Source organism: Protopterus annectens, chromosome 6.part0, assembly GCF_019279795.1.
Source record: "Protopterus annectens isolate FY-2018-M chromosome 6.part0, PAN1.0, whole genome shotgun sequence".
NCBI classification, from domain to species: Eukaryota; Metazoa; Chordata; order Ceratodontiformes; family Protopteridae; genus Protopterus; species Protopterus annectens.
The window spans coordinates 1104056572-1104084328 of NC_056737.1; the positions used below are offsets into that span (position 1 = coordinate 1104056572).

Consider the following 27757-nt stretch of genomic DNA (forward strand, 5'->3'; position numbering starts at 1 on the left):
CATCTAGGCATGTCTCCTTAGAGCAACGCCCGTGCCTGCAGCCCTACTTGCTCCATCGGCGGCATAGGAAATGAGCCACATGGAGGAGTTTACAATACAGTTCAGGCTCCCCTAGCTGTGATCTTTTCCTGAGACCCCGCAGCTGATGGGTCCTGTAAGGTATCACCTAGTTCTTTGAGAAGGTCTCTCTGAAGACGGGTGAAATGGCACAAATAATTCAGCGAACACATGGCAAAGGTAGCTGAAGAAAACACGCACTTGCCGTACCTATCCATAGCCCTAGATTCCTCATTAGGAGGATGGACAGGAACTGAAGGGTCAGCCAACTCCTTCTTAGTGGCCGCTGCCACCACCATGGCATCAACGGGGACGCCCTTAGTGAGAAACTGCTTGTCCAAAGGGGCTGTAATAAATTTTGTGGGCCCCCGGGGAGTTGGTTCCATAGCATCCGGAGCCGTCCACGCCTTCCGAGCCACCACCTCCAAGAGTGGGTCGAAAGGCGGGGACACCCAGGAGGTGGAAGGGCGAGAATCGAACGTATCCAGGTACACCGACTCGTCCTCGGAAGGGTTGAGGGCAGACCAGTTCCCCCTCTGTTTAAGGATCTCTAGGATGTCAGAAAATGAGACATCCTCAGATGGGGGACCTTGGGGACCCGTCCGAATCATCCAGGTCGGTGTCAGATGTCACTGACTCCAGAGAGTCCACATGCTTCCTCTTACATGTCCTCTTCCGAGGGGGCTCCCCCACAGGATCAGGGGAGGCCTCAGAAGAGGAGGATATGCCCAATGGGGTGACCTGGAGCATTGGTTCTCCACGCTTTGGCTCGGGAGGGTAGTCAGAGGCCGAAGCAGGCACCATGGAAGGAGGGGCCAATGGGACCGACCGTGGTGCCGGTATAGGAGCCAGCACGCTCCTCATGACCTCAAAGGTGCCCCTATCAGGCAGAGAGGAGGGACCCAGCTACGAAGAGATGAGAGCTCCTCCTGGCACCGAGAGGGACGGCTCCGAGGCCGATGGGGCCGAGCTCACCTGCGCCAATGCTCCGAGAGGGAGAACAGGGTCAGCCAAGGGTCCGATGCCACACGTCCCCTCGGAACCGACGAGGGAGTCCCGGCACCCGGATCCCTCCAAGGACGGAGCCAATGAAGGGATCAGAGCCAACAAAAGAACCGATAAGGGTGGAATCAGTTCCGACGCCCCCACGGTACCAACCCCGACGGCCTTCGGCTCTGAGCTCGAAGGAATAGTCGGAGGAGGAACTGGAGCAGGTGTTGGGGATGCCTCTGTCTGCTGAGACGGGCTATGCAATAACTGGGTGAGCGCCTGCGACTTCAAAAGCCTACTGACTACCCTCTCGAGGTCGTGGTCCTAAAGCCTGGAAGATCTAGAGGATTGAGACCTATGGCTCCGCTCCGACAGCAAGGGGGACTTCGGAGCCGACCTGACTGACTCCAATGAAGGGGAGCGCTTTCGGCTTGGAGACGGCTCCGACACCAAGGTCGGAACCGACTGAGGCCTCAACGTATCGGTTCCTGCCGGAACCGACGAGGCAGAAGAAGGTCTGCTCGGCGCCAGCTCCGGACATGGAGCCGACGGTTTGGCGGGCTTAGAAGGTTTTCCTGACAGAGGCTTGGTAGGAGAACTTTGGGGCTTCAATAAGCCCCATTAGGATGAGCTTATTTCTGCGCTCCTGCAGGACTCTTGGGCTAAAAGCATGACAGATGGAACAAGAGTCCTGCAGGTGCAGAGGGCCCAAACAATACACACAAGAAGTGTGACCGTCTGTCAGAGACATCTTCTGACAGCACAAGTCACACTTCTTGAATCCCGATATCTTGGTATCCTTAGACATGATACCACAGGAACGGGACAAAAAAGTCTAAACAAGTATACATTTGAAAGACATTCAAAGATACAACGATAAAACAAAAACAAAATTCAACACACACACCTACTAAAAGGGACCTGTGCAAACCTACTATAAAAGGGGGGTAAAGGCCTAACCACCTTAAGGGTGGAAAAGAGTAGGAAAACTATTAATAAAGGGAGGGAAGACTAGTCGGGAGACTACTAACACTACTAGAAAAGATCTAGGGAAAAATATCAATCAAAAACGAACTATAATATAAAAAATTTTAAATACGACCTGGAGCCGGTGAAAACGCAACCTCGTAGCTGAAGCGGCAAACGAGATCTGGGTATATGACGCCTAGCATTATGGGACATAGCATAGCCTCGAGCCGGTAAAAATAGCTCTCGAGCTTTAGTATTAGGCCGAGTCGGAGCCGAGGTTCGGCTCCGAACCCATCCAGCAAGACTGAAAGTGAGATTGACAACTTAACATCAATCATTCTGGAAAAGAGCCATTCTATCCAAAAGCACAGCAGGTAAGTTGCCATGAAGTGTAAACAAGCAAAAACAATTCTCCGGTCCTTAAATTTACTCACATAATTAAAAGTTTACAAAAGAAGTAGTTTTTAACACACAAAAAAAATCACTTAAAAGTAAAATAAATAAATAAGTTCAGCCATAAAAATAGTGATCCCTGACAGAACACAGTATTATGAAAATATACATGGTTTCTGAATGGGGAAATACTGCTTTCAATCATAAAATGCAGAAATATTTTCTTAAAAGGGTGACAATTTCAGAGTGGAAGGATTCTCCTGTGGGGACTTACTGCAATCTGCCAGAAATGAAGCCTGAAGCCAGCTGTTGAACCCAGGAAGCCTCAGATCTGTTTCCGTTAAAGGCAGCAAAAATGTACTAAAGTTTTCTATGCTCTGACTACTGATTTCCCTCCAAGGGGCTGGTCAATCAGCAGTCAGAGTGTGGGTGTGGAAGGAAGCTACAGCTTTGTGAAGCTGGCCTGTTGTACCCTAGGTGGGATACAACCTATACAGTCAAAAGGCTACTGCAGCAGTGAGAATGTTGAACATCTAAGATGTTAATTAAGCAGGATACGCAGCTTAACAAACAGGCAGGGAATGTGCAGGCTAGATAGGTGAAGTACCATACCTTCTGTCAAAGTTTGCATTTCTGGGTGGGGGGGGGGGAATGTGACACTGAAAAAGTACAGTTGTGTACCTACCATAAATGTAGATGTTCGAGTGCATTCAGTGTTGCAGTCATTACAATTGGGTTATCCTGCTGGCAGGCTATCTGCAGTCAGCCTGAATTCCAAAGTCTTGGTCCGGCGTCGGTTGCTATCGCCTCCTCCCTGACATCAGTGCGCCAGGGGTATAAAAGATGCAGCCAACGCCATTTTCTTCAGTTTTTCTTGTCCCAGATGTCAGGTGCCCCTAAAATGGTAGGCTAAATTATGCCAATAAGCATGCATACACAAAAATCAGCTTTTCCTTCATCTACAAGCAAATACACCACATAGGTTATATAGAATAAAGAAGTACAGATAAGTCCCAGCAAAGGAAAGGGGGATGGTGGGTGGGTAACCCGGACTGCAACAGTGAATACACTTGAACATCTACATTTATGGTAGTACACAACTGTACTATGTTCATCGTGTTTCACTCTTGCAGTCATTACAACTGGGTTGAATCCCAAAGCTAAGGTTGGGAGGCTGGTGCTAAATAGGATTAGGAGAGGCTATGAGACCCTGCAGAAAGTACAGTTGTGTACCTACCATAAATGTAGATGTTCGAGTGTATTCACTGTTGCAGTCATTGCAATTGGGTTATCCTGCTGGCAGGCTACCCACAATCAGCCCGAGTTCCAAAGTCTAGGTCCGGCATTGGTTGCTGTCACCTCTTCCCTGACGTCAGTGTGCCAAAGGTATAAAAGATGCAGCCGACGCCATATTCTTCAGTTTTTCTTGCCTCAGATGTCAGGTGCCCCTAAAATGGTAGGCTAAATTATGCCAAAAAGCATTCATACAGAAAAAACAACTTTTCCTTCATCTATAAGCAAATACACCACATAGGTTGTATAGAATAGAGAAGTACAGATAAGTCCCAGCAAAGAGAAGGGAGGGTAACCTGGACTGCAACAGTGAATACACTCGAACATCTACATTTATGGTAGGTACACAATTGTACTATGTTCATCGTGTTTCACTGTTGCAGTCATTACAATTAGGTTGAATCCCAAAGCTAAGGTTGGGAGACTGGTGCTAAATAGGATTAGGAGAGGCTATCAGGCCCTGCAGAACTGCAGTGGCAAAGCCTGCCCTGGATTTAGAGTAGAGAAGTAAGTGATAGTGCTTTGTAAAAGTGTGCACTGAACTCCAAGTTGCAGCCTCTAAGATGTCTTTGGTTGGTACTCCTCTGAGGAAGGCTGCTGAAGTGGCTGCTGCTCTGGTTGAATGTGCCTAATGCCCTTAGGCACTGATCTGCCATGCTGTGAATAGCAGAAAGGAATGCAGTGGCCTATCCACTTTGAAATAGTCTGCTTTGAGATGGGCTTTCCTTGTGATCCTGTAGCATATGCCACTAGAAGTTGTTCAGTTTTTCTGAAAGCTTTGGTTCTGTCCAAGCAGAAGCGTAGCTGCCTGTGAATGTCCAAAGAATGCAGAAGTCTCTCACCCTTATTCTGTGGGTTTGGATAAAAGGTAGGCAAATGATCTGTTTGGTTAAGGGCCACACTAGACACTACCTTAGGCATAAATGTAGGGTTTGTCCTCAGAGAAACCCTGTCAGGATGGAAAATGATAAAAGGTTCCACAGCAATGAGTGCCTGTAACTCGGAGACTCGTCTAGCAGTGGTTATTGCTAGGAGCAGAGCTGTTTTCCAGGATATAATTTTATATCAGCTGCAGAGGCTGTCTCAAACAGAGGCAGTGTGAGCTTTTTCCAAGACATAGTTGAGGTCCCATGCAGGTTATTGGTGCTCTCCTTGGAGGTCTTATGTTTTTGGCCCCTCTGAGGTACTGCCTTAGTAATGGATGAGAAAAAACAGGTGGTTCTGTATTGTAATGAGGTGAAATGGCAGAGGCATGAATCTTAATTGACGAAAAGGAAAGGCCTTTATCCAGCATCTCAGTTAAGTATTGCAAAATCTGAGGAATGTTTGGAACAATCGTGTCAATTCCTTGTGCCTGGTTCCAAGCACAGAATCTCTTCCATTTTTCTGCATAAGATTTTCTGGTGCTAGGCCTCCTGGCCTCCAAAATAACATCCATCACCGCTTTAGAAAGAGGTGTGGCTTGAATGGCTACATTATTCGCCATGCAGCCAGGTTTAAGGTCCTGAGTTGGCTGTGCAGTATCTGACTGTTTTGTTGGGTCAATAAGTGAGGAATTTGAGGTAATGTCCAGGCTGGGAATTGAGAGAAGCTCTTTAGGATTAGGTACCAGTGCTGGCGGGGCCAGTCTGGGGCAATCAGTATCATTTTTGGCTTCTCTTGACTGACCCTGAGGAGTACCTTGGGGAGGGGAGGCAGTGGTGGAAAGGCATATACTGTTAGGTTTTTCCAGCTGAAAGATAGAGCATCCACTTTCCATGCTTGCTTGTGATAAGTCCTTGTGCAGAATCTCTGTAGTTGGCAGTTGTGAGTGGAGGCAAATAGGTCTATGTCCGGGCATCCCCAGTTCCTTGTTATCATGCTGAAGACTTGTGGATGCAATTTCCACTCGTGGGGATCCATTCGGTTTCTGCTTAGTTTGTCTGCCAGAGTATCTTTCCTGGCAGGAATTGTGCTTGCAGGTGTACTTGGTAAGTCAGCGCTGTGCCCCACAAGTTCATAGCTAGTCTGCAGAGGGGGTAGGAATGTGTGCCTCCCTGTTTATGTACCACATGACTGTAGTATTGACCGTCTTTATTAGTAGCTGTTCTGGATGAAGTAGATCCTTGAAGGCTGTCAGGGCATTTTGAACAGCTAGCGTCTCTTTTTGATTGATATGTAGAAGCATTTGACTTGCGGACCATGTGCCCTGAATACATCTTCCCACCATATGGGCCCCCCAGGCATAATCTGATGCATCTGTTGTTAATGTCTGCCTGGCTGTGGGTAAGGTGAATGGCTGTCCCGTGTTGTGGTGACAGGCCTTTGACCACCATCGAAACTCCTGTTGCAGGCAGGGAATGAGGGTAATTTTTGTTTCCAGGCTGTGGCAATGTTGAATCCAAACACTTTTTAGATACCATTGAAGTTTCCTCATATGTAGTCTTGCATATGGAATTAGCAGAATGCAGGATGCCATGAAGCCAAAGCCTGCAGAATTTTTCTTGCAGATAACTGGGTCTTTGTTGCCAACATTTTGAAATAAGTAGTCAGTTGTCTTTGTTTGTCTGGCGTGAGATAAGCCATCTGGGCAGTTGTATTTAAGCTTGCACCCAGGAATATTATCTCTTGAGAGGGTACGAGTTTTGATTTCTTTTCGTTTACTGTGTACCCAAGGCCTGTTAGTAATCTTTTTACAAACGCCAGATGCTGTAGTAGAATGTCCTTGTTCTCTGCTTGAATAAGGCAGTCGTCCAAGTAAGGATATATTTGTATTCCTCTTTGTCTGCAAAATGCAATTACTGGTGCCAGGCATTTTGTGAAGACCCTGGGTGGAGTAGATAAGCCAAAGGGCAGTACAGAGAATTGGTAGTGCATTGAAGCCACCTATAAATCTGAGGTATCTTCTGCATGATTGTCTGATTGGGACATGCAGGTATGCCTCTTTTAGGTCTAAAGTCACAAGCCAAGCCTTCTTGCCCAGCATGGGCAGAAGCTGCTGCAGAGTTAACATTTTGAATTTTGGAATATCCAGAAATGTGTTTAGGATAGACAGGTCCAGTATTGGTCTCCAGGCTTTGTCCTTTCTGGGCACCAAGAATAGTCTTGAGTAAAATCCTAGTCCCTGCTCTTGCTGTGGTACTTGCTGAATGGCCCTCATATCCATGAGGGATGAAACTTGTTTTTGTGCCTCTGACCATTGATTGTGTGGCAGGTCTGGCATACTATTTGCCCTTGGCAGGGTGTGAAAGTGAAACCTGTAGCCTTGTGACATGATATTTAAGACCCATTTGTCCTGGGTGATCATGTGCCAATTTTGTGAAAAAAGTGCTAGTTTTCCCCCCAAAGAAGTTGCCAGAAGATAAGTGCTTGGTGCTGGCAGGGGAACGTCATTGAGACCGTTTCCTGTATGGCTGTGATTTTTCCTCTGCTTTTGGAGGTAGAAGCACCCCATTGTTTAGGCCTGTATGAGCCTTGGGGCTGTGATATGCCTCTGGGGTGTCTGTATCTGCCTCTTTGTGGCCTGTCTGACACTGGAAAGGACCAATTCTTTGTAGGCCAGTTTTTGCTAAATCTGGAAGGCTGTACCTGTAAGAAATCCTTGACTGTTTGCATAGATTTAGCTTTGTCCTCCATTTTCTTCAACATCTCTTCTGCTTTAACACCAAACAAGGTATCATGCTGTAATGGAGCATCTAATAATTTTGCTTTAACATGATCAGGCAGATTCTGTTCCTTTAACCAAGCATGCCTACTAATGACAGAACCCGTAACAGCGGCCCTGCAGGAGGCCTCTAGAGAATCAAAACCAGATTGCAAAGTATGCTTTTCCCACTTGTTCAGCTGCATGCAATAAATCCTGCATTTCTTTGTTTTCTGCATATTCTGAATTTGTCAACATTTTCTGTTTAAGCAGTGACATAAGATATTGCTGATATTTAAGCATATGAAACTGAAAATTTAAAGCCCTTACAGCCAAGGTAGCAGAAATGTAAATCTTTTTCCCCATCTGTCCAGGGCTCTTGAATCCCTATCAGAGGGGATAGGGTTTTTTGCTGTGGAGGCCTTGACCCCTTTGGGACCCTGAGAGATAGTTTCTGGGTCAGCAGTAGGGTTTTTACAAAGAAATGTATGTGAATCAGGAACCCTGTAGTATCTGTCTGGCTTAACAGGAGCTGGTGGTAAAGAGACAGGAGTCAGACCGGACTCTGAAAATACGTCATCTACAATGTTTAAAACAGGAGGAATAGCAAGGGGCCTGTGCTGAGGTAATAAAAGGAAGTCTCTGCGCCTTTTCTTGGATTCTGAGTAATCTTGGCTCTCCCAGTAGAAGAGCTCCCCCATAGTATGCAGGGTCTCACCAAAAAAATAATCCTCAGGAGGAGAGGCTGAAGGAATAGATTCTTCAGCATCAGAATCCTCATAGGGAGGAAGAGAATATTCCTGTTCAGAAGAGGAATCAGAGGAAATGGAAACCTGATCTGAAGATTCATATTCTGTCTCTTGCCTAGGCCTCTTATCAGGTGGGGGATGGGAACCGCTGATCAAAGTAATTAAATCTTCGGACATTTTAAGCATCTGTTTTTTAGGCATGGAGGCCTGTCCAGGAGAATGTTGCACTTGTTTCTTTGTCTTTAGAGGTGCTTTAGTCTTTGCCTTTGAAGCTGAAGTTGTTTTTACATATAACTGTGTAGGCCTGAAAATACCCTCAGAAGCCGATGCCTGCTCAGCGGCTCTGAACCCATCTGAGGGAATAGTTTCCGAGTGTGCAATACCTCGAGTTTCCAGCGGCCTAGTCGGCTCCACGTGGGAGTCGGAAGCGGCCTGTGGCTCTGAGGTAGTGGGCATCAGGGGTTGTGAAAGCGCCTCACTGAGAACCGGCGACAGGCCTAACGGAAGCCTCGTCATTGGTTTTGGACCTCGGATGCCTATCCTTTTCTTTTTCTTTGCGGTTTTTATAAACTCCGGTAGTCGGCTGTTCTAACGGCATTATATAATTAAATCTATTGCCAAAGTAATGAAATGCAAAATCGTATCGACGCTTAATAGTGCGTTGGTTAAATCTAGCACAAAACCGACAACTAGCAACGTCGTGGTCAGGGCCTAGGCAAGGAATACAGTAAGAATGAAAATCCTTACGAGGTATTTGCTTCCCACAAGAAATACAATTATTAACTTTTTCTGACATCGGTCTGGATCAAGAAAAAAGTTTCCCCAACGGGGTACTTAGCTTTAATGAAGACTTTGGATCTGAAATTTGAACTTGAAAATCTCAGGAGTCGGCCGACTGGCACTTGCGAACTGCTTTTGCTTCGGGCATCGCGGGGCAAGAAAGACTGAAGAAAATGGCGTCAGCTGCATCTTTTATACTCCTGGCGCACTGACGTCAGGGAGGAGGCGACAGCAACCGATGCCGGACCAAGACTTTGGAATTCAGGCAGACTGCGGGTAGCCTGCCAGCAGGATAACCCAATTGTAATGACTGCAACAGTGAAACACGAACATCTAGAAATAAAGCAGAGAGTCTCCTGCGTTATTCAGGCAATGTTAAGGTGGCTGGTGGATGCATACAGACTATGCATAACAAAGAATACACACACAGGAAAGGCCCTCGAGATTATGATGTGACTATTTTATGAACCACTTTAATAGCCTGTGATGGTCATAGCTCCACTGATGACTATAGGTCAATCCTGTGAAATCTGGATGCCTTCCTAGCTGGCTCTGTAAAGTAAATGCGTTGGCCCCGACTACGGCCAAGATGACTATGATTTGAAGGAAACCACTAGGAAGGGATAGTAGCAAGTGGCAAACAATGGCTCACCAATCCTGAGGCTGGAGGTACTGTAGAATACTGCCACAACAGCTCCACCTTGGGGAAGGGACAGAATAGCAAGCGGTACTTGCTATTAGGAACTCTGGGGAGTACAAACCCATTAAGAACTGTGCATGTACTGTACCTAGAGTTGTGGCTGTATGTAACATGAGGTATGTGCAAAACTAAATTCAACACTGAAGAAGTCAAGCTAACATACCTCCAAGATAAACAACTTAACACGGCAGATCCACCAAAGTTTTTTTGCAATACAATCAAGATCATCATCTGCTTCAATACAAACATTTTGCAAAAGAAGCGTAGTCAGTGACCCTGCCTTACTACATGAATTCTAAGGCCCTCAGCTGACACAGTTACCCCCCACAAAAAAAAAAAAAAAAAAAGAATTCAAAAACTTCATCTCCTTTGCCAAAATAGGCACCCAAAGAAGCCCTCCCAACTTAACTCCACAAAAACAGGCACTAACTTTACAAACCAACCCCAACAACCAGCACTACCAAAGTTTCTGATCACTGTACTTTCAGCATATTTCTAATAAAGTAATCAAGAAACATCTGGAAAAAATAATCAGGAAGGATCATCCCAACTCATATGTCAATCACCCCATCCTTTTTACACAGCAGCTCAGTTAATAGCAAAACCCTGACACACACACACACACACACACACACACACACACACACACACACACACACACACACACACACACAGCTTTAGTCTGTCCATGACTACAGGAATTGCTTCCCTTTAAATACCCCAGAATCATCCCACTCCTAAAGTTATCTCCCTTCCCCCCTCCAATCGTACCACTACTAGCCTCCAATCCTTTAAAAAAATCACTCCACTCTCATCTAACTTCCACATGGGAATGCTCCTGCTCCCATCCCTCATAACCAACACTCTACTTCATTCACCCTCTCCCTTCCTTTCTCAAATTCCAGATAACAAATTCTTGCCTGTCTCTAGTACCTAGTAACTCCTGACCCTAACTCCATCTAACTACCTATCCTCATTCCAACTGGAAAATAAAAAACAAATGTTGATATCATTTCCTTTGATTGAAATACTTTTCATCAGTCTGTTTACCTCTGTAATGAACCTGTAGTCTGTGTGTGTGTATATTAAGCTTAGTTTGTTTACCTCTGTAATCTTCATGCAATCTATGTGTGTATATTAATCTTTGTGTAACATGTATTTTGGAGCTTTTAAGAGTATATTAAGCATAGTTTGTTTACCTCTGTAATCTACATGAAATCTGTGTGTATATTAATCGTTGTGTAATATGTATTTAGGAGCTTTTCTCCCCAGGACTCCATTGAAAATGGGTTCATTAGGCCCAATGGACTATCCTGGTTAAACAACTGCAAATAAATAAATAAATAAATAAATCTCACCTTCAACCCCTTAAGATTACAGGCCAATCTCCAGTACTTGTCACACCACTAAAATATTTGAAAAGATAGCACACACAATCAGATTAAAGACCATAAACAAATACAGACTCTTCTATGGGCTCTAGCACAGATTTTGCTCTGGATACAACATGCCTATCATTAATAATGCAACTGACACTAGCTCCACAGCAACAGAAAAGGGTGCATAATGGGAAGAATCTTCACTCATCTCAAAACAACTTTTGAGTCAGTGGACATAAACTCCATCTCATGGGATATGGGACCAGTAGAGTCATTTAGCTTAAAAGCTACTGTTTTGGAAAAAAATGTATAGTCTAGAAATCTATCAGAATATTTTTTAAAAATATGATTTCTTTGCCCTAGCTATATGACAACCATCATCCCTGCAACGATGAACCGGTCCATTTATTTTCTCTGCAGGGCAACAGCCAGCTATGGCAGACCATCTTTTAAGCGGACATCGTGAGTTTTGCAGTGCCCTTATTCACTGATCACTGAGGCAGCCAATTAGTTCAGAATGCACTGTAGGTCCCCTACATATGTGCAATTCTGCACATGCCCAGTTCCAACTACAGCACACCTTGTTTTGTGGGACCCATCTGCTGCAGTTGTACTGTTCATTCACCACTTCGTGTTGGTGCAGCACTGGAAGTAGCCAGCACCCCCTCCCCCAAATGGGAGAGACATCAAAAGCCACTCATTCCTATTTTCCTTGCCAGGCTCCTCCTAGTACTCAAGCTGCTAGCCAAACTTGGCTGGTCTGTTTAATAATCAGGGCTTTACTTCTCTACGCCTTGGAACAGGAACATTCACTGTTAATGCACCACAAGGAGCAGTACTGGGTCGTGTACTGCGCTCTATTTACTAACGGATACCCACACACATCCTACATCAGCTCTACTTGCATTAGGAGTGTGTGGGTTGACACTAATGACATCATTCAGAAGATAATGAAAGCAGCCCTCATGCTTTCTAGGACAAATGACAAGCCGAGTGCTAATGATTCTTTTTATATTGCTTTTACAAAGTGGGGACACGGAGTGCATGACTAATAACCACCCAGCTCAAGGCATGCTGACTCGCTTACAATCGCCACATACTACAGTGAGGAGCCCTTGCCATTATATTCCATTTGGGATATGATAAACCTATCATGGTGTCAAGTCAAAATACAACACCAATAGCAAACAAAGTGCAGGTCCTTTTGTCTACCACCTGGGACTTCACATCTCTGCACCACCCGTCAGACAGCTAACTGGCGGGCACTCCCTGCCCCTGCTTCTCTTTTATATCTTAATGGAAAAAGTGCTGCATAACTATTGTCATGTTTTTATAAACAAATTAACAATCAAAGCCACTCTATGCAGTTTATGTTTAAACACTGAAGGCTTCCTCAAATTACATAGATCATAACTTAGTCTAGCCACCGGGGGGGGGGGGGGGGGTGTGACTTTAGAAAACCTTAAACAAAATGGAATCACCCGCTCACTGAAATTCATAATGAAACAAACTACCTCAATGCCTATTTACTCATCTAACAGACATATATTCATGCAACTACACTCACAATGGATAGCAGAATCCACTGCAAAACCTCTGTAATAAGTTTAAAAGTGAAAATGGGAAAACAAACCTTCTCCTATAATGTTGCTGAGTTATTCAACTAAATTTCAAACTGTAAGCATGTGAAAAATCGCTATGTACATGTTATGTGCTTTAACCTGCATACTAATGTAATGATTTTTTTTTTATATCAAGACCGTTAACTTATTGCTAGTAGTTTAGCTGTAACAAGTTTTTTTTTCTGTTTTTAACTTCTCATATGTACTCATGCATATATACAATGTGTGTTCTTTTACATGATACTCGGTGCTTCTTCACATATGTGCAACCAAAACATTTTTTGCATCCATGGCCTACTGGCCTGGAGTCCAAGGTACAGTCTACCTACCAAGTTAATAAATAAAAACAAATTAACTGCACTTATACAAGGTCCAGTGTAGTTGATACTGCATCACATTTTCTAGCCCCTAGCGGGGGGTGGGGTGGGGGTGCTAACAGCATACAAAGCATCTCCTAATGCCAAATGATGATGCCAAAAATGTCTGGGTCCCACCTCCATCTCCTGCTGTCCTGTGATGCCAAAGTCAGGAGGAAGACAGTCCAACAGGGGATAAAGGTGCTAGCTTCGTGGGGGAAGTGGAAGGTTGGGAACCTAAAAATATTAAAATAAACAAAAATGAAATTTTTATTTATCTGAAAATGATTATAACTTTCTTGGATGACAGAGAACATTCTAAGGACAGACACCAAGACAGTATAAAAAGCAATGGATAACAATTGTGCAGTAAATAACCGCTTAACATTTCCAACTCACCTGCATTGCTGCCACTTTGTCCTCCAATACTTCTGATTTTCTCTTCCACTCTCTTGCATCTTTCTTGTATTTTTCTAATTCAGATGTATACATGGCTTTCTCTTCTAATAACAGAAACCTGAAGTTATGACTGTTTTTACTATGCAGTGATATACAAGACTAAAAACATGGTTTAAACGTACAGTCATTATATTTTTTTGTACTATTAACTCTATTAGAAACAGCGGCATCATCAGCCACCTGATGCAACAACTGAATTTCTGATGAGACTAGCGGTTCGGACTGGGTAATGGATGTGGGTCACTGGCAGGTCAAAAGGAAAGGACTGATCATTTTAACAACATTACTTCTTTGATGGTTGTAAGATAGTAGGAACAGTCAGGATGTCTCCTCTCTGAGGATGTAGGTCACTGTGGTGTGCAGTTACCTGTTGGAACAGCCTTAAGGATATGGTCGGTATGTTGGATGGAGATGGTCAATGCACATATCTGACAGATTGCTGGTAACAAATGGGAAAATGACTGCATTCTCACCATGGCTCAGGATCATGGTGACACAGTGCACACGTGCTATTGCATCTTTTGCCAGACTTATATCAACCAGGTGGCAGATGGGTCATGGTAAAATTGAATGACTGATCAGATACAGTACAAGCGGCAGCAAAATAACTTAGAAAACAAACAGAAAAAAACAAAAGTCCTTTGCATTCAAAAGTATAGGTTAGGACTACATACATATTGAGTTACAGCCTCTTGAACATCAAAGTCAAGTTCTTAGTTAATTTCTGCTTCATTTTCATACTCATTTCAGTCAGTAACTAGTGCTGATACATAACTATTCACTGTATCTGCAACTCTCCAAAAGGAACTTCTTAAGTAGATCTAGTCAACGGGCTGACTTTTTTCTTGTTTAAATATCCTGTGTCAAAACACCTTCAGTGCCTGCATACCATTCCAGTTCGAGTTATCTGTGCCTGGTTAAGGGTAATGCACACAGGGACAGTACTCAAAAGGTAATCCCTGTTGCATCAAAAAACCTTTCTGTAAAAATAAAATGCTGATCACTACACAACCCTCTTCAAATCAGTTTGCATTATTTCTTAACTTTACACTCAGAAATAAAGACTCAAAAGCAAAAGATTAATGGAGAAACCCATTTCAGAAGTTCCTCTTCATGATACATGGACAGGATGAATATTTGATACAAATTAATAAACTGTGAGCAGATTCTAACATTTACTCTCAGACACAACAGATTATAGACATATTTACAAAATCTTAGGAAACGCAGTTTGGCTCTACAAAAGGGGTGACAAGTTGTCCTAGTGACATCCAGGTAACCTCAGATACTGGAATCAAATTAGATTATATCAAAAAAGAACTGCGCAAACCCGATCCAAACAAAGCGCAGGGAGAAGACGGAATTAGTAACAATGACCTGAGAACACTTCAGCAAGAACTTACGGTACCATTATATCTATTATTCATTAGGTCATATAAATATGGGGAGATTCCTCAAGATTGGAGACATGCACTTATTAAACCTGTCTTTAAGGGAAAGGGGAGTAGGACAAATCCAGAATCATATAGACCCTTAAGTCTACTTTCATGTTGTGGAAAATTGATGGAGAAGGTAATATTGGATAAGTTATTGTCAAAACTGGATAGAATGGAACTAGAAACCATATATCAAGCATGCATATGTTGAAAACAGATCTATTACCACCTGAACATGATGTTCTATAACAATATAATAACAGCTATGAATGAAAAATTGTGCTGTGATGTAATGTATATAGATTTAACTTCAGCATTTGACAGGGTCATACACAAAACACTGATCAATAAATTAGAACATGGCTGCATGGCTTAAAATAGGACAAAGCAAGTATCATACAGCAACTGGACAGATGAAATTCTTGGTTACATTCAGGGTGTCCCATGGGGCTCTGTCCTAGGCCCCTACTTGTTTAAATTGTACATCTTTCAGTCCTATATTTTTCATCTGAGGTGTTCTACAGTCTATATGCAGATGACTTGAAATTGGGTAAACTGATTACACGTCTGCAAATGAAGTTAACTAAATACAATTTGGGCACAAGAGAATAATATGCTGATAAATGCATCAAAAACTAAGCATATGAGATTTGGGAGACAAAGTGAAATGTGAACATTTAATACAGTATACAGTGAATTAAACTGTAGACTCATCTAAGGACCTAACTATATGGGAAGATCCAATTGACTTTTTCTAATCATATCAACCAACTGGTAAATGATAAGTTACAGAACTACAGGTTGTATAAAAATATGTATAAAGTCTATACAATAGAATATAGCCCAATACAAACAGAAAATGATTGACTAACAACTGGCTTAGTTTCTGGTGTCATTCTAGGGGGATCCAGTACCTGACAACCTGGGAAGATACAACAGACAGACCACAATGCTTTGCCAGAGATGGCCTGCATCTGTCTCACCTGGGATTCAGGCTTCTGACAAAGGCTCTTGCCTCCCTTATAGTGCCTTTTTTTAGGAAAAGTAATGAAATTAAAACTACCAACATAAAAATTTCAACAAAACACAAACTAAAGGTCATGCTACTAAATGCTAGGAATCTAAACATGAAACTGCACTCATTGCAAGCATTCCTAACCATGGAAAATGATGACATCTGTGCAGTCACAGAAACCTGGTTCAAAGCTCTAAGGAGAGCTCCCCAGCCTTACTTGGTTACTCATCCTATTATACATTTGGAACCCAAACTGTGGGCAGCAAAGCCAAAGAAAGTGGAGTTTCAATATACATTAAAGACACACACACCTCGAGGCTGGTCAAACAATATGACACACAAGAAGCACTCCAGGTGCAGTAACCATTGACAAGACCCTTATTCAAATCACTGCTAGCTACCAGCCCCCAAATCAGACTCAAGATGCCCAATCCGCCTATATGGACCTGTTTGAATCTATCAAGATTCAACCCTTTACCCTGATCCTAGGTGACTAACTTCTCAAACATAGACTGGAAGAACTACTCATGCCAGAACAAAAATGCCCAGAGATTCCTTGATTTTGTCAATGCAAATGACTTGGAACACCTAGTCGATACCCCCCACAAGGGGTGAGAATATCTTGGACTTGGTATTAACCAACATGAGTAACCATTGCAGCATCCCTATAGTATCATCCTCCCTGGTAAGGTCCGACCACAAAGAGGTCACTTTCAAAGTCATTATCTCCCCCAACACCCCCCCCCCCTCTAGCTAGGATCAGACATAAAAACTTCTCCAAAGCTGATTACAGCCTCCTGAGGGATGGTATAAACAGCTTCACAGCCCCCTCACCCTATGTAGGAACTGGCACCAATATCCAAAACTACACCAAAGCACTATAAGAGCATTTATATAGATGCGTGGAATCAGGAATACCCAACAGGTTAAGTCATCCTTCGCAAGGAAGAGTAAACCTGTCTAGTGGACATCTGCAATAAACTCTATAACAAAAGGAAAAAACTGCTGTCCAAGATCAAGAAGGAGCAGGTGCCCAATTAAAAGCAATGTCTCCTTAGCCTGAACAAGGAAATAAGAGCTCTAGTGAAATCCACCAAAGCAAACTTGGAGTCCAGACTGGCCACATCTACTAGACAATCATAAGGCCTTCTTCACATATGTCTGAAACCTCAAAGGAAGCACCCACTTCTGTTCAGAGCTGGTGGTCAAAGACACCACATATACAAATGCCGTAGATATAGCAAACTTGCTGGCTGACAGATTCAGCGAAAACTTTACCCCTCTGTTCCCCCATCAGTAAATCAGAACATCCCCAGTACCTGCCCCTTTCCCCTTATATCTAGGTAACAGGTCATCACTGCTCTCACAAAGGCAAAAAATACAGCCTCCATGGGACCCCCCTCTGTCCCCCCCATCAGTAAATCAGAACATCCCCAGTACCTGCCCCTTTCCCCTTATATCTAGGTAACAGGTCGTCACTGCTCTCACAAAGGCAAAAAATACAGCCTCCATGGGACCCGATAAGATCACAGGCTGAAACCTACGTGAACTCAGGCAGGAACTTGCAGCACCATTAGGCACCCTATTCAACAAAAGCCCGAGTACTGGCTTTGTCCCAGCTGAGTGGAGGACAGCCACTGTTATCCCTTTACATAAAGGTGGAGTGTCCACCGATCTGGGAAATTATAGCCCCATCAGCCTAACTAGCCTGATCTGCAAGTCCATGGAACGGATTATCATGGACCTCATTAACAAGGACATTGGCAACCTCCAAACACTTGATCCCACACAGTTTGGCTTCGTCAAGGGGAGGTCATGTCTGCTAAATTTGGCAGACTTCTTTGAGACAGTCGCCAAAGCCATGGATGAGGAGAAGACGGTGCACACCGCCTCTCTTGACCTGGCCAAAGCCTTTAACACTATTCCCCAACTCAGGCATAATAGATAAACTCTCTCAACTAGGCATCAATCCATTTGGTACCAGATGGGGAGCAAATTGGCTCACTGATAGAACCCACCTAGTCAAAATAGGGGAATCCACCTCAAGCGGTAGACTCGTAACAAGACGCATACCCCAAGGTTCGGTCTTGGGGCCTCTATTACTTGGGATATACCTTTCTGAGGTGCAGGCCAAAACCAGTGGGCTATGGCTGACCACGTTTGCAGATGACTGCAAGCTGGGTGCTGTCATCAATTCCCCTAGTGATGTGGACATCCTCCAAGAGGGTCTCACTCAGACAAATGACTGGTGCCAGAAAAGTACAGCTGTGTACCTACCATTGGGTTATCCTGCTGGCAGGCTACCCGCAGTCGGCCCGAGTTCCAAAGTCTAGGTCCGGCGCTGGCTGCTGTCGCCTCCTCCCTGACGTCAGTGCGCCAGGGGTATAAAAGATGCAGCCGATGCTATTTTCTTCAGTTTTTCTTGCCCTAGATGTCAGGTGCCCCTAAAAGGGTAGGCTACATTATGCCAATAAGCATGCATACACAAAAAACAACTTTTCCTTCATCTACAAGCAAATACACCACATAGGTTGTATAGAATAGAGAAGTACAGATAAGTCCCAGCAAGGAAAAGGGGGATGGTGGGTAGGTAACCTGGACTGCAACAGTGAATACACTCGAACATCTATATTTATGGTAGGTACACAACTGTATTATGTTCATCGTGTTTCACTGTTGCAGTCATTCAATTGGGTTGAATCCCAAAGCTAAGGTTGGGAGGCTGGCTAAATAGGATTAGGAGAGGCTATCAGGCCCTGCAGAACTGCAGTGGCAAAGCCTGCCCTGGATTTAGGGTAGAGAGGTAAGTGATAGTGCTTTGTAAAAGTATGCAGTGAACTCCAAGTTGCAGCCTCTAAGATGTCTTTGGTTGGTACTCCTCTGAGGAAGGCTGCTAAAGTGGCTGCTGCTCTGGTTGAATGTGGCCTAATGCCCTTAGGCACTGATTTGCCATGCTGTGAATAGCAGAAATGAATGCAGTGGCCTATCCACTTTGAAATAGTCTGTTTTGAGATAGGCTTTCCTTGTGATCCTGCAGCATATGCCACTAGAAGTTGTTCAGTCTTTCTGAAAGCTTTAGTTCTGTCCAAGTAGAAGCGTAGCTGCCTGTGAATGTCCAAAGAATGCAGAAGTCTCTCACCCTTATTCTGTGGGTTTGGGTAAAAGGCAGGCAAATTAATTGTTTGGTTAAGGGCCACATTGGACACTACCTTAGGCATAAATGCAGGGTTTGTCCTTAGAGAAACCCTGTCAGGATGGAAAATGATAAAAGGTTCACAGCCATGAGTTCCTGTAACTCGGAGACTCGTCTAGCGGAGGTTATTGCTAGGAGCAGAGCTGTTTTCCAGGATAACAATTTTATATCCGCTGCACAGGCTGGCTCAAACAGAGGCAGTGCGAGTTTTTCCAAGACATAGTTGAGGTCGCAAGCAGGTATTGGTGCTCTCCTTAGAGGTCTTATGTTTTTGGCCCCTCTGAGGTACTGCCTTAGCAATGGATGAGAAAAAAATAGGTGGTTCTGTATTGTAATGAGCTGAAATGGCAGAGGCATGAATTTTAATTGAAGAAAAGGAAAGGCCTTTATCCAGCATCTCAGTTAAGTATTGCAAAATTTGAAGAATATTTGGAACAGTCGTGTCAATATCTAGTGCCTGGTTCCAAGCACAGAATCTCTTCCATTTTTCTGCATAAGATTTTCTGGTGCTAGGCCTCCTGGCCTCCAAAATAACATCCATCACCGCTTTAGAGAGAGGTGTGTCTTGAATGGCTACATTATCCGCCATGCAGCCAGGTCCTGAGTTGACTGTGCAGTATCTGACTGTTTTTTTGGGTCAATAAGTGAGGAATTTGAGGTAATGTCCAGGCTGGGGATTGAGAGAAGCTCTTTAGGATTGGGTACCAGTGCTGGCGGGGTCAGTCTGGGGCAATCAGTATCATTTTTGGCTTCTCTTGACTGACCTTGAGGAGTACCTTAGGGAGGAGAGGCAGTGGTGGAAAGGCATATACTGTTAGGTTTTTCCAGCTGAAAGATAGAGCATCCACTTTCCATGCTTGCATAGCCGGTTTTAGGCACCAGCGAACCCTGGGTTTGCTGGGGGGCCCCCTGTTCCTGGGGGCCCCCAACCACTGCAAGTTATCTTATTTTGATGTTTTGTAACATGTCTGTCAAAACAACAAAAGCTAGTACAGGAATATTGCATATTTAATAAACCAGGTGGATAATAACTCTTATTTATATATCCTTTAAAATTCAAAGATATTGCTGGTTATAGTAACAGTGTTTTATTAAGCAACAGCTTTCACAATTCCATTATATATTTTACTACTGACATAGTGCCCCTGGCTTAGTTAAAACCTGCTAGTGGACATTCTCTCTACTCAAACTAACAACATATCCAGCTTTTTAGGTACCTGCAAAACCCATGGCTGCAAGGTGCCCCCTTATTTATCCTCGACTGCGTGGGGGTCCCACAAAAGCTGTGGCTGATGAATGAGGAGGAAAAAGATTTATTCATTTCTTGTTTAACCTGAACAGGACTGTGATATGACTCTGTTAGAATAAAGCTGGTGATTAACATAGGCAAGGTAAGTCACAGAGAGATCATCAGCCGAGCATAACTGATCTCAACGTATACTTTGGAGTTTAAGAACAGCTGATGCTTCTGATCTTCAGGGATGGTTTACTCATACAGGGAGTTTTATAAATACTGGCAGAAGAGGAGATACTGTAACTCCCAACTTCTTTGCTGAAGAGTTCAGTGCAATACCAATAATACCAGAAAATCAGGAACATGTTTTAAATATTACTCTAATTCAATTAAAAATGTAATAGAATAACACATTTTGCATCCATATACATTTTTTTGCTCAAGTATAAAACTCATATCTGGATTAATTGGCTGTCTGTAGTCCTGAATGATTCACAAACAAATCAAACTTTTTATGAAGGTCAGAGCAAAATTATGAGCAAAATCAGGGAAGGTCTGTGAAATCAGCAACAGTGACAGGTTTGCATTAGTCCTCATTGGGGTAACTAAAAGTGACTTGCACCTGCTAATGTTTGTTAACTGCTAAGTAGCAGTCACTGATCTGGTGTGCCAGTACCAGTGGCACCACACTAGTACTGCTATGGCCTATACGTACATTTGTGTGTGTACGTACATGTGTGTGTAAAAAGTATCAGTTATTATTATCTGTGCACACACACCAGTAATGCCAGGGCACATACATTATTCTTCTTGGTATCAATAAAAAATGTAGCTAACAAGTAATTATATTTCAAAAGTGAGGCATAAAGAAATGTCACAGAACATTTAGGCACTTAGATATTCTAAGAATCTGGAGGCCCCCACTCCCACAGGAAGCTGCTGTAGGTTGGGTGTGTGTGTGTGTGTGTGTGTGTGGGGGGGGGGGGGGTTGTGGTTATTACTTATTTAATTTTCATCATATTCAAACCTTAGGGGTGTGCACATGAGGTCATTATAGCTTGTATTTGGGCTCAGGACAGTGTGGTCATTATTTTTGTTTACTTTTCTCACAGACCTCAACCTCAGAGGTGTACAAAGAAGGTTACTATGGCTTGTGTAGGGACAGGGTACTTTATAGGAACAACAAAGCAGATTACATTACATTACTGCAGTCATTATTTGTTTCACTTTCCTCACAATCACACTTCAGGAATGCATGCAAGTAGCTGCCTTTGACAGTTTGGGGTGAGGATGAGGAGCCATGTTATGTATATGTATGTCCGCAGTGACTTGAAATACATGACTGGCAGTTTGAACCTCTGCTTTCATACCAGCCATACAGCAGAATGATGCTTAGGCAGTATTTTTTTTTTTGGGGGGGGGGGGGGGACATTTCACAGATATGGCTTGTGTATCCAGACAACAACTAGCTTGTTAGTTTATTGCTGCTACAACTTTGTCATCTTTGAACATTAGGTCTTCGGTATAACATGTCTTTCTTGAAAGAAAAAAAATAAAAGACTGAAGTTCTTTTCTTACTCATGTTTTTTATTTACATCACCACTGTATTAAAAGACTGGTAAAATGCTGTAAAATACACCCCAGAACATCTATAACCCCATGGCTTCTTGCGCCCGGGCTTATTTGAGTTATTTCCTAAATGGTTATTACTGTGCTGTCTTGTTCAGGAAAGGTGTGTTGAAAGGATGCAAGGAAAACTAAAGCTGTACAGCAACACAATGTCTTTCCTCAGTCATAATTTCTGTTTAAGTCATCATTGGTTGAAAAGATTGTGTAAAAAGAAAAAAAATCTTTAAAATGCACTTTAGAACATATAGGGAGTTATGTCTAGTCTTCCCTCATTAGGCCAATCATCGAGTACAATGCCCCATTTGGCATGTACCTCATTAGACACCTGCAATAATTGTAGAGGCTGCAAAAGTACCTCACAAAGAGGATCCTAGGCCTTAAACACGTCCTATATGGACAGAGTAAAAAAACTCCAGCTATTGTCTGTCTCATATTCCCTACTTAAGAGGCCATCTCTGCTTGACTTACAAAGCCATGTCTGACCCCAGCTCTGTTAGAAATGCCACATCTAAAGAAATCCCAATCCCTCCACACCAGACGCTCCAGAGACCTCAACCTCATTACCACAATCAACAGAACATGCTGGAGGGACAGATTCATAACCCAGAGACTGCCCATGCTCTGGAATAAACTTCCAATACAGGTCAAGCAGAGCACCTCACTGGCCCTCTTCAAGAGAAATCTTGATGAGTGGATGGGAAATAGAAAATTCAACCCAGGGATCACTCCAGTGGCTCTACTCAACAGAGGCACTGGGAACTAAGGTCAGGTGGCAAGATGCCAGAGTAATCCTATGGGCTAGGCTTGTAAAGGCTCCAGGGCCATTAGCCTAGTACACACCTACGAACCTTGAAAAAGCTGAAGAGTAAGGCAAAATGAGAGAAAAAGAAGAAAAAAGTAGTGTGCATAGTATGGGGAGCCTAAGATGGAGGAAAAACAGGGGAAGAATGGAGGGTGTGAGTGTGTGTGTGTGGGGGGGGGGGGGTACTGAAACAGTAGGTCTACTAGGGTGCAATGTCACCCAAGTCCAGACCTTTTCATAAAGCTGTTGCAATGCATCACTGTTGCAATTAAATGTCAGTAACTGTAAATGTCCCTTTGTGAGATAGTCCAACATAGTGTGCTACACAGGCCTGTTGTAATGTTACAGTATTATAGCTACAGGTCAGTCTGTGTGTACTACTCCTAAAAGTTTGCAGTAGGAACTAAAATGTTGCTTATGAAGGGTGGCAGTGACAAGGTGATACGTAGACTTGAAGTGCCCAGGGGGCCCCCAACTTGACATCTGCTGGGGGCCTCCAAAATGCTAACACCGGCCTTGCATGCTTGCTTGTGATAAGTCCTTGTGCAGAATCTCTGTAGTTCGCAGTTGTGAGGGGAGGCAAACAGGTCTATGTCTAGGCATCTCCAGTTCCTTGTTATCATGCTGAAGACTTGTGGATCCAATTTCCACTCGTGGGGATCCATTAGGTTTCTGCTTAGTTCGTCTGCCAGAGTATTTATCCTTCCTGGCAGGAATTGTGCTTGCAGATGTACTTGGTAAGTCAGTGCTGTGTCCCACAAGTTCATGGCTAGTCTGCAGAGGGGGTAGGAATGCGTGCCCCCCTGCTTGTTTATGTACCACATGACTGTAGTATTGTCAGTCTTTATCAGTAGATGTCCTGGATGAAGTAGATCCTTGAAGGCTGTCAGGGCATTCTGAACAGCTAGCATCTCTTTTTGATTGATATGTAGATGCATGTGACTTACGGACCATGTGCCCTGAATACATCTTCCTGCCACATGGGCCCCCCAGGCATAATCTGATGCATCTGTTGTCAATGTCGGCCTGGTTGTGGGTAAAGTGAATGGCTGTCCCGTGTTGAGGTGACAGGCTTTTGCCCACCATCGAAACTCCTGTTGCAGGCAGGAAATGAGGGTAATTATTGTTTCCAGGCTGTGGCAATGTTGAGTCCAAACACTTTTCAGATACCATTGAAGTTTCCTCATATGCAGTCTTGCATATGGAATTAGCAGTATGCAGGAAGCCATGAAGCCCAAAGCCTGCAGATTTTTTCTTGCAGATAACTGGGTCTTTGTTGCCAACATTTTGAAATAAGTAGTCAGTTGTCTTTGTTTGTCTGGCGTGAGATAAGCCATCTGGGCAGTCGTATTTAAGCTTGCACCCAGGAATATTATCTCTTGAGAGGGTACGAGCTTTGATTTCTTTTTGTTTACTGTGTACCCTAGACCTGTTAGTAATCTTTTTACAAACGCCAGATGCTGTAGTACGATGTCCTTGTTCTCTGCTTGAATAAGGCAGTCGTCCAAGTAAGGATATATTTGTATTCCTCTTTGTCTGAAAAATGCAATTACTGGTGCCAGGCATTTTGTGAAGACCCTGGGCGCAGTAGATAAGCCAAAGGGAAGTGCAGAGAATTGGTAGTGCATAGAGCCAACTATAAATCTGAGGCATCTTATGCATGACTGTCTGATTGGGACATGCAGGTATGCCTCTTTTAGGTCTAAAGTCACAAGCCAAGCCTTCTTGCCCAGCATGGGCAGAAGCTCCTGCAGACTTAACATTTTGAATTTTGGAATATCCAGGAATGTGTTTAGGATAGACAGGTCCAGTATTGGTCTCCAGGCTTTGTCCTTTCTGGGTACCAAGAATACCCTTGAGTAGAATCCTAGTCCCTGCTCTTGCTGTGGTACTTGCTGAATGGCTCTCATGTCCATGAGGGATGAAACTTGTTTTTGTGCCTCTTCCCATTGATTGCATGGCAGGTCTGGCATACCATTTGGCCTTGGCAGGGTGTGAAAGTGGAACCTGTAGCCTTGCGATACGATATTTAAGACCCATTTGTCCTGGATGATCATGTGCCAATTTTGTGAAAAAAGTGCAAGTTTTCCCCCCAAAGGAGCTGCCAGAAGATAAATGCTTGGTGCTGGCAGGGGGAAGTCATTGAGACTGTTTCCTGTATGGCTGTGATTTTTCCTCTCCACTTTTGGAGGTAGAAGCACCCCATTGTTTAGGACTGCATGAGCCTTGGGGCTGAGATCTGCCTCTGGGGCGTCTGTATCTGCCTCTTTGTGGCCTGTCTGACACTGGAAAGGACCAATTCTTTTGTAGGCCAGTTCTTGCTAAATCTGGGAGGCTGTACCTGTAAGAAATCCTTCACTGTTCGCACAGATTTAGCTTTGTCCTCCATTTTCTTCAACACCTCTTCTGCTTTAACACCAAACAAGGTATCATGTTGTAATGGAGCATCTAATAGCTTTACTTTAACATGATCGGGCAGATTCTGTTTTTTTAACCAAGCATGCCTCCTAATGACAGAAGCTGTAACTGCGGCCCTGCAGGAGGCCTCTAGAGAATCAAAACCACATTGCAAAGTATGCTTTCCCACTTGTTCAGCTGCATGCAATAAATCCTGCATTTCTTTATTTTCTGCACATTCTGAATTTGTCAACATTTTCTGATTAAGCTGTGAGATAAGATATTGCTGATATTTAAGCATATGAAACTGACAATTTAAAGCTCTTACAGCCAAGGTAGCAGAAGTATAAATCTTTTTCCCCCATCTGTCCAGGGCCCTTGAATCCCTATCAGAGGGGATAGGGTTTTTTGCAGTGGAAGCCTTGACCCCCTTGGGACCCTGAGAAATAGTTTCTGGGTCAGCAGCAGGGATTTTGTAAAGAAATTTATGAGAATCAGGAACCCTGTAGTATCTGTCTGGCTTAACAGGAGCTGGTGGTAAAGAGTCAAGAGACAGACCAGACTCTGAAAATACATCCTCTACAATGTCTAAAACAGGAGGAATAGCAAGGGGCCTGTGCTGGGGTAATAAAAGGAAGTCTCTGAGCCTTTTCTTGGATTCTGAGTAATCTTGGCTCTCCCAATGGAAATGCTCCCTCATAGTATATGCAGGGTCTCCCCAAAAAGAATAATCCTCAGGAGGTGAGGCTGAAGGGATAGATTCTTCAGCATCAGAATCCTCACAGGGAGGAAGGGAATATTCCTGTTCAGAAGAGGAATCAGAAGAAATGGAAACCTGATCTGAAGATTCATATTCTATCTCTTGCCTAGGCCTCTTATCAAGAGGGGGATGGGAACCCCTGATCAAAGTAATTAGGTCTTCGGCCATTTTAAGCATCTGTTTGTTAGGCATTGAGGCCTGTCCAGGAGAATGCTGTACTTGTTTCTTTGTATTTAGAGCTGCTTTAGTCTTTGCCTTTGAAGCTGAAGATGGCTTTACATATAACTGTGTAGGCCTGAAAACACCCTCAGAAGCCGATGCCTGCTCAGCGGCTCCGGACCCATCTGAGAGAATTGTTTCCGAGTTTCCAGCGGTCTAGTCGGCTCCATGTGGGTGTCGGAAGCGGCCTGTGGCACTGAGGTAGCGGGTGTCAGGGGCTGCGAAAGCACCTCACTGAGAACCGGCGAACCGGCGACAGGCCTAATGGAAGCCTCATTGGTTTTGGACCTTGGATGCCTGTCCTTTTCTTTTTCTTTGCACTTTTTATAAACTCCGGTAGTCTGCTGTTCTGACGGCATTATATAATTGAATCTTCTGCCAAAGTAATGAAATGCAAAATTGTACCTATGCTTAACAGTGCGTTGGTTGAATCTAGCACAAAACTGACAACTAGCAACGTCGTGGTCAGGGCCTAGGCAAGGAAAACAGTAAGAATGAAAATCCTTATGAGGTATTTGCTTCCCACAAGAAATACAATTATTAACTTTTTCTGACATCGGTCTGGAGCAAGAAAAAAGTTTCCCCAATGGGGTACTTAGCTTTAAAGAAAACTTCGGATCTGAAATTCGAATTTGAAAATCTCAGGAGTTGGCCAACCGGCACTTGCGAACTGCTTTTGCTTCGGGAACCGAGCGGCAAGAAAGACTGGAGAAAATGGCGTCGGCTGCATCTTTTATACCCCTGGCGAACTAACGTCAGGGAGGAGGCGACAGCAGCAGACGCCGGACCTAGACTTTGGAACTCGGGCTGACTGCGGGTAGCCTGCCAGCCAGATAACCCAATTCTAATGACTGCAACAGTGAAACACGATGAACATGATGGCCTCAAGCTGAATACCAAAAAATACATCATCATCCCCTTTGGGGAGAGTGACGTTCCCACAAATGATCACATTAACAACAACGTCCTAAGCACTCAATCAGTTGTGAGGATTTGGGCACCCAGGTTGATAGCAGCCTGACTTTTGATCACCATGTTGCTTCTGTGGTACGGAAAGCCTTCTACATGGCCCACCTCATAAGTAAGGGTATCTCATCCAGGGACAAGGAGGTCATAACATCCCTGTATTCTTCCCTTATAAGGCCCATTATTGAGTACAATGCACCTTTTGGCACGTACCTTGCAAAGCACATACAGCAGCTGGAAGGAGCACAGAGGTTCCTCACCAGGAGAATCCAGGGCCTCAGACATCTACCATACACATACAGGCTAAAAGCCCTATCCCTCTACTCAGTTTCATACAGACTTCTCAGAAGTGCCCTCTGTCTGGCATACAAGGTGATCATAGACCCCACCTTGATGGGACTGCTACATATCCGCAAGTCAAGCTTCACTCGAGTAACCCGCACGCGCGGCCTCAACCTGGTCTGTGACATCAACAAGACTTATTGGCAGGACAGATTTGTCTCTCATAGACTCCCTCTCCACATCAAGCAGAGTACCTCTTTACCCCTTTTTAAGTGCAACCTGGACAACTGGATGGGAAACAGAAAATATACCCCTTGGATTCCACCCATGTCCCTGCTGGACAGGGGCATTGGGTGCTGATTGGTCTAAACTCTTGGCTAGGCTTATAAGGGCCTCAGAGCCAATAGCCTAGTAACCTCCTATGATCCTAGGAAATCAGAAATGAAGTCATTTTT

At 43.9% G+C, this 27757-nt stretch overlaps 1 protein-coding gene across 1 annotated transcript in view; it reads right to left on the bottom strand.

The window, feature by feature from the left end:
• Positions 1–27757, bottom strand: part of TRIP11 (thyroid hormone receptor interactor 11) — a 1664886-nt gene that overhangs the window by 372473 nt on the left and 1264656 nt on the right. Inside the window, exon 15 of the mRNA XM_044073627.1 lies at positions 13310–13413. Within this exon, the coding sequence (XP_043929562.1) occupies positions 13310–13413 (104 nt within the window). The remainder of the gene's footprint in view (positions 1–13309; positions 13414–27757) is intronic.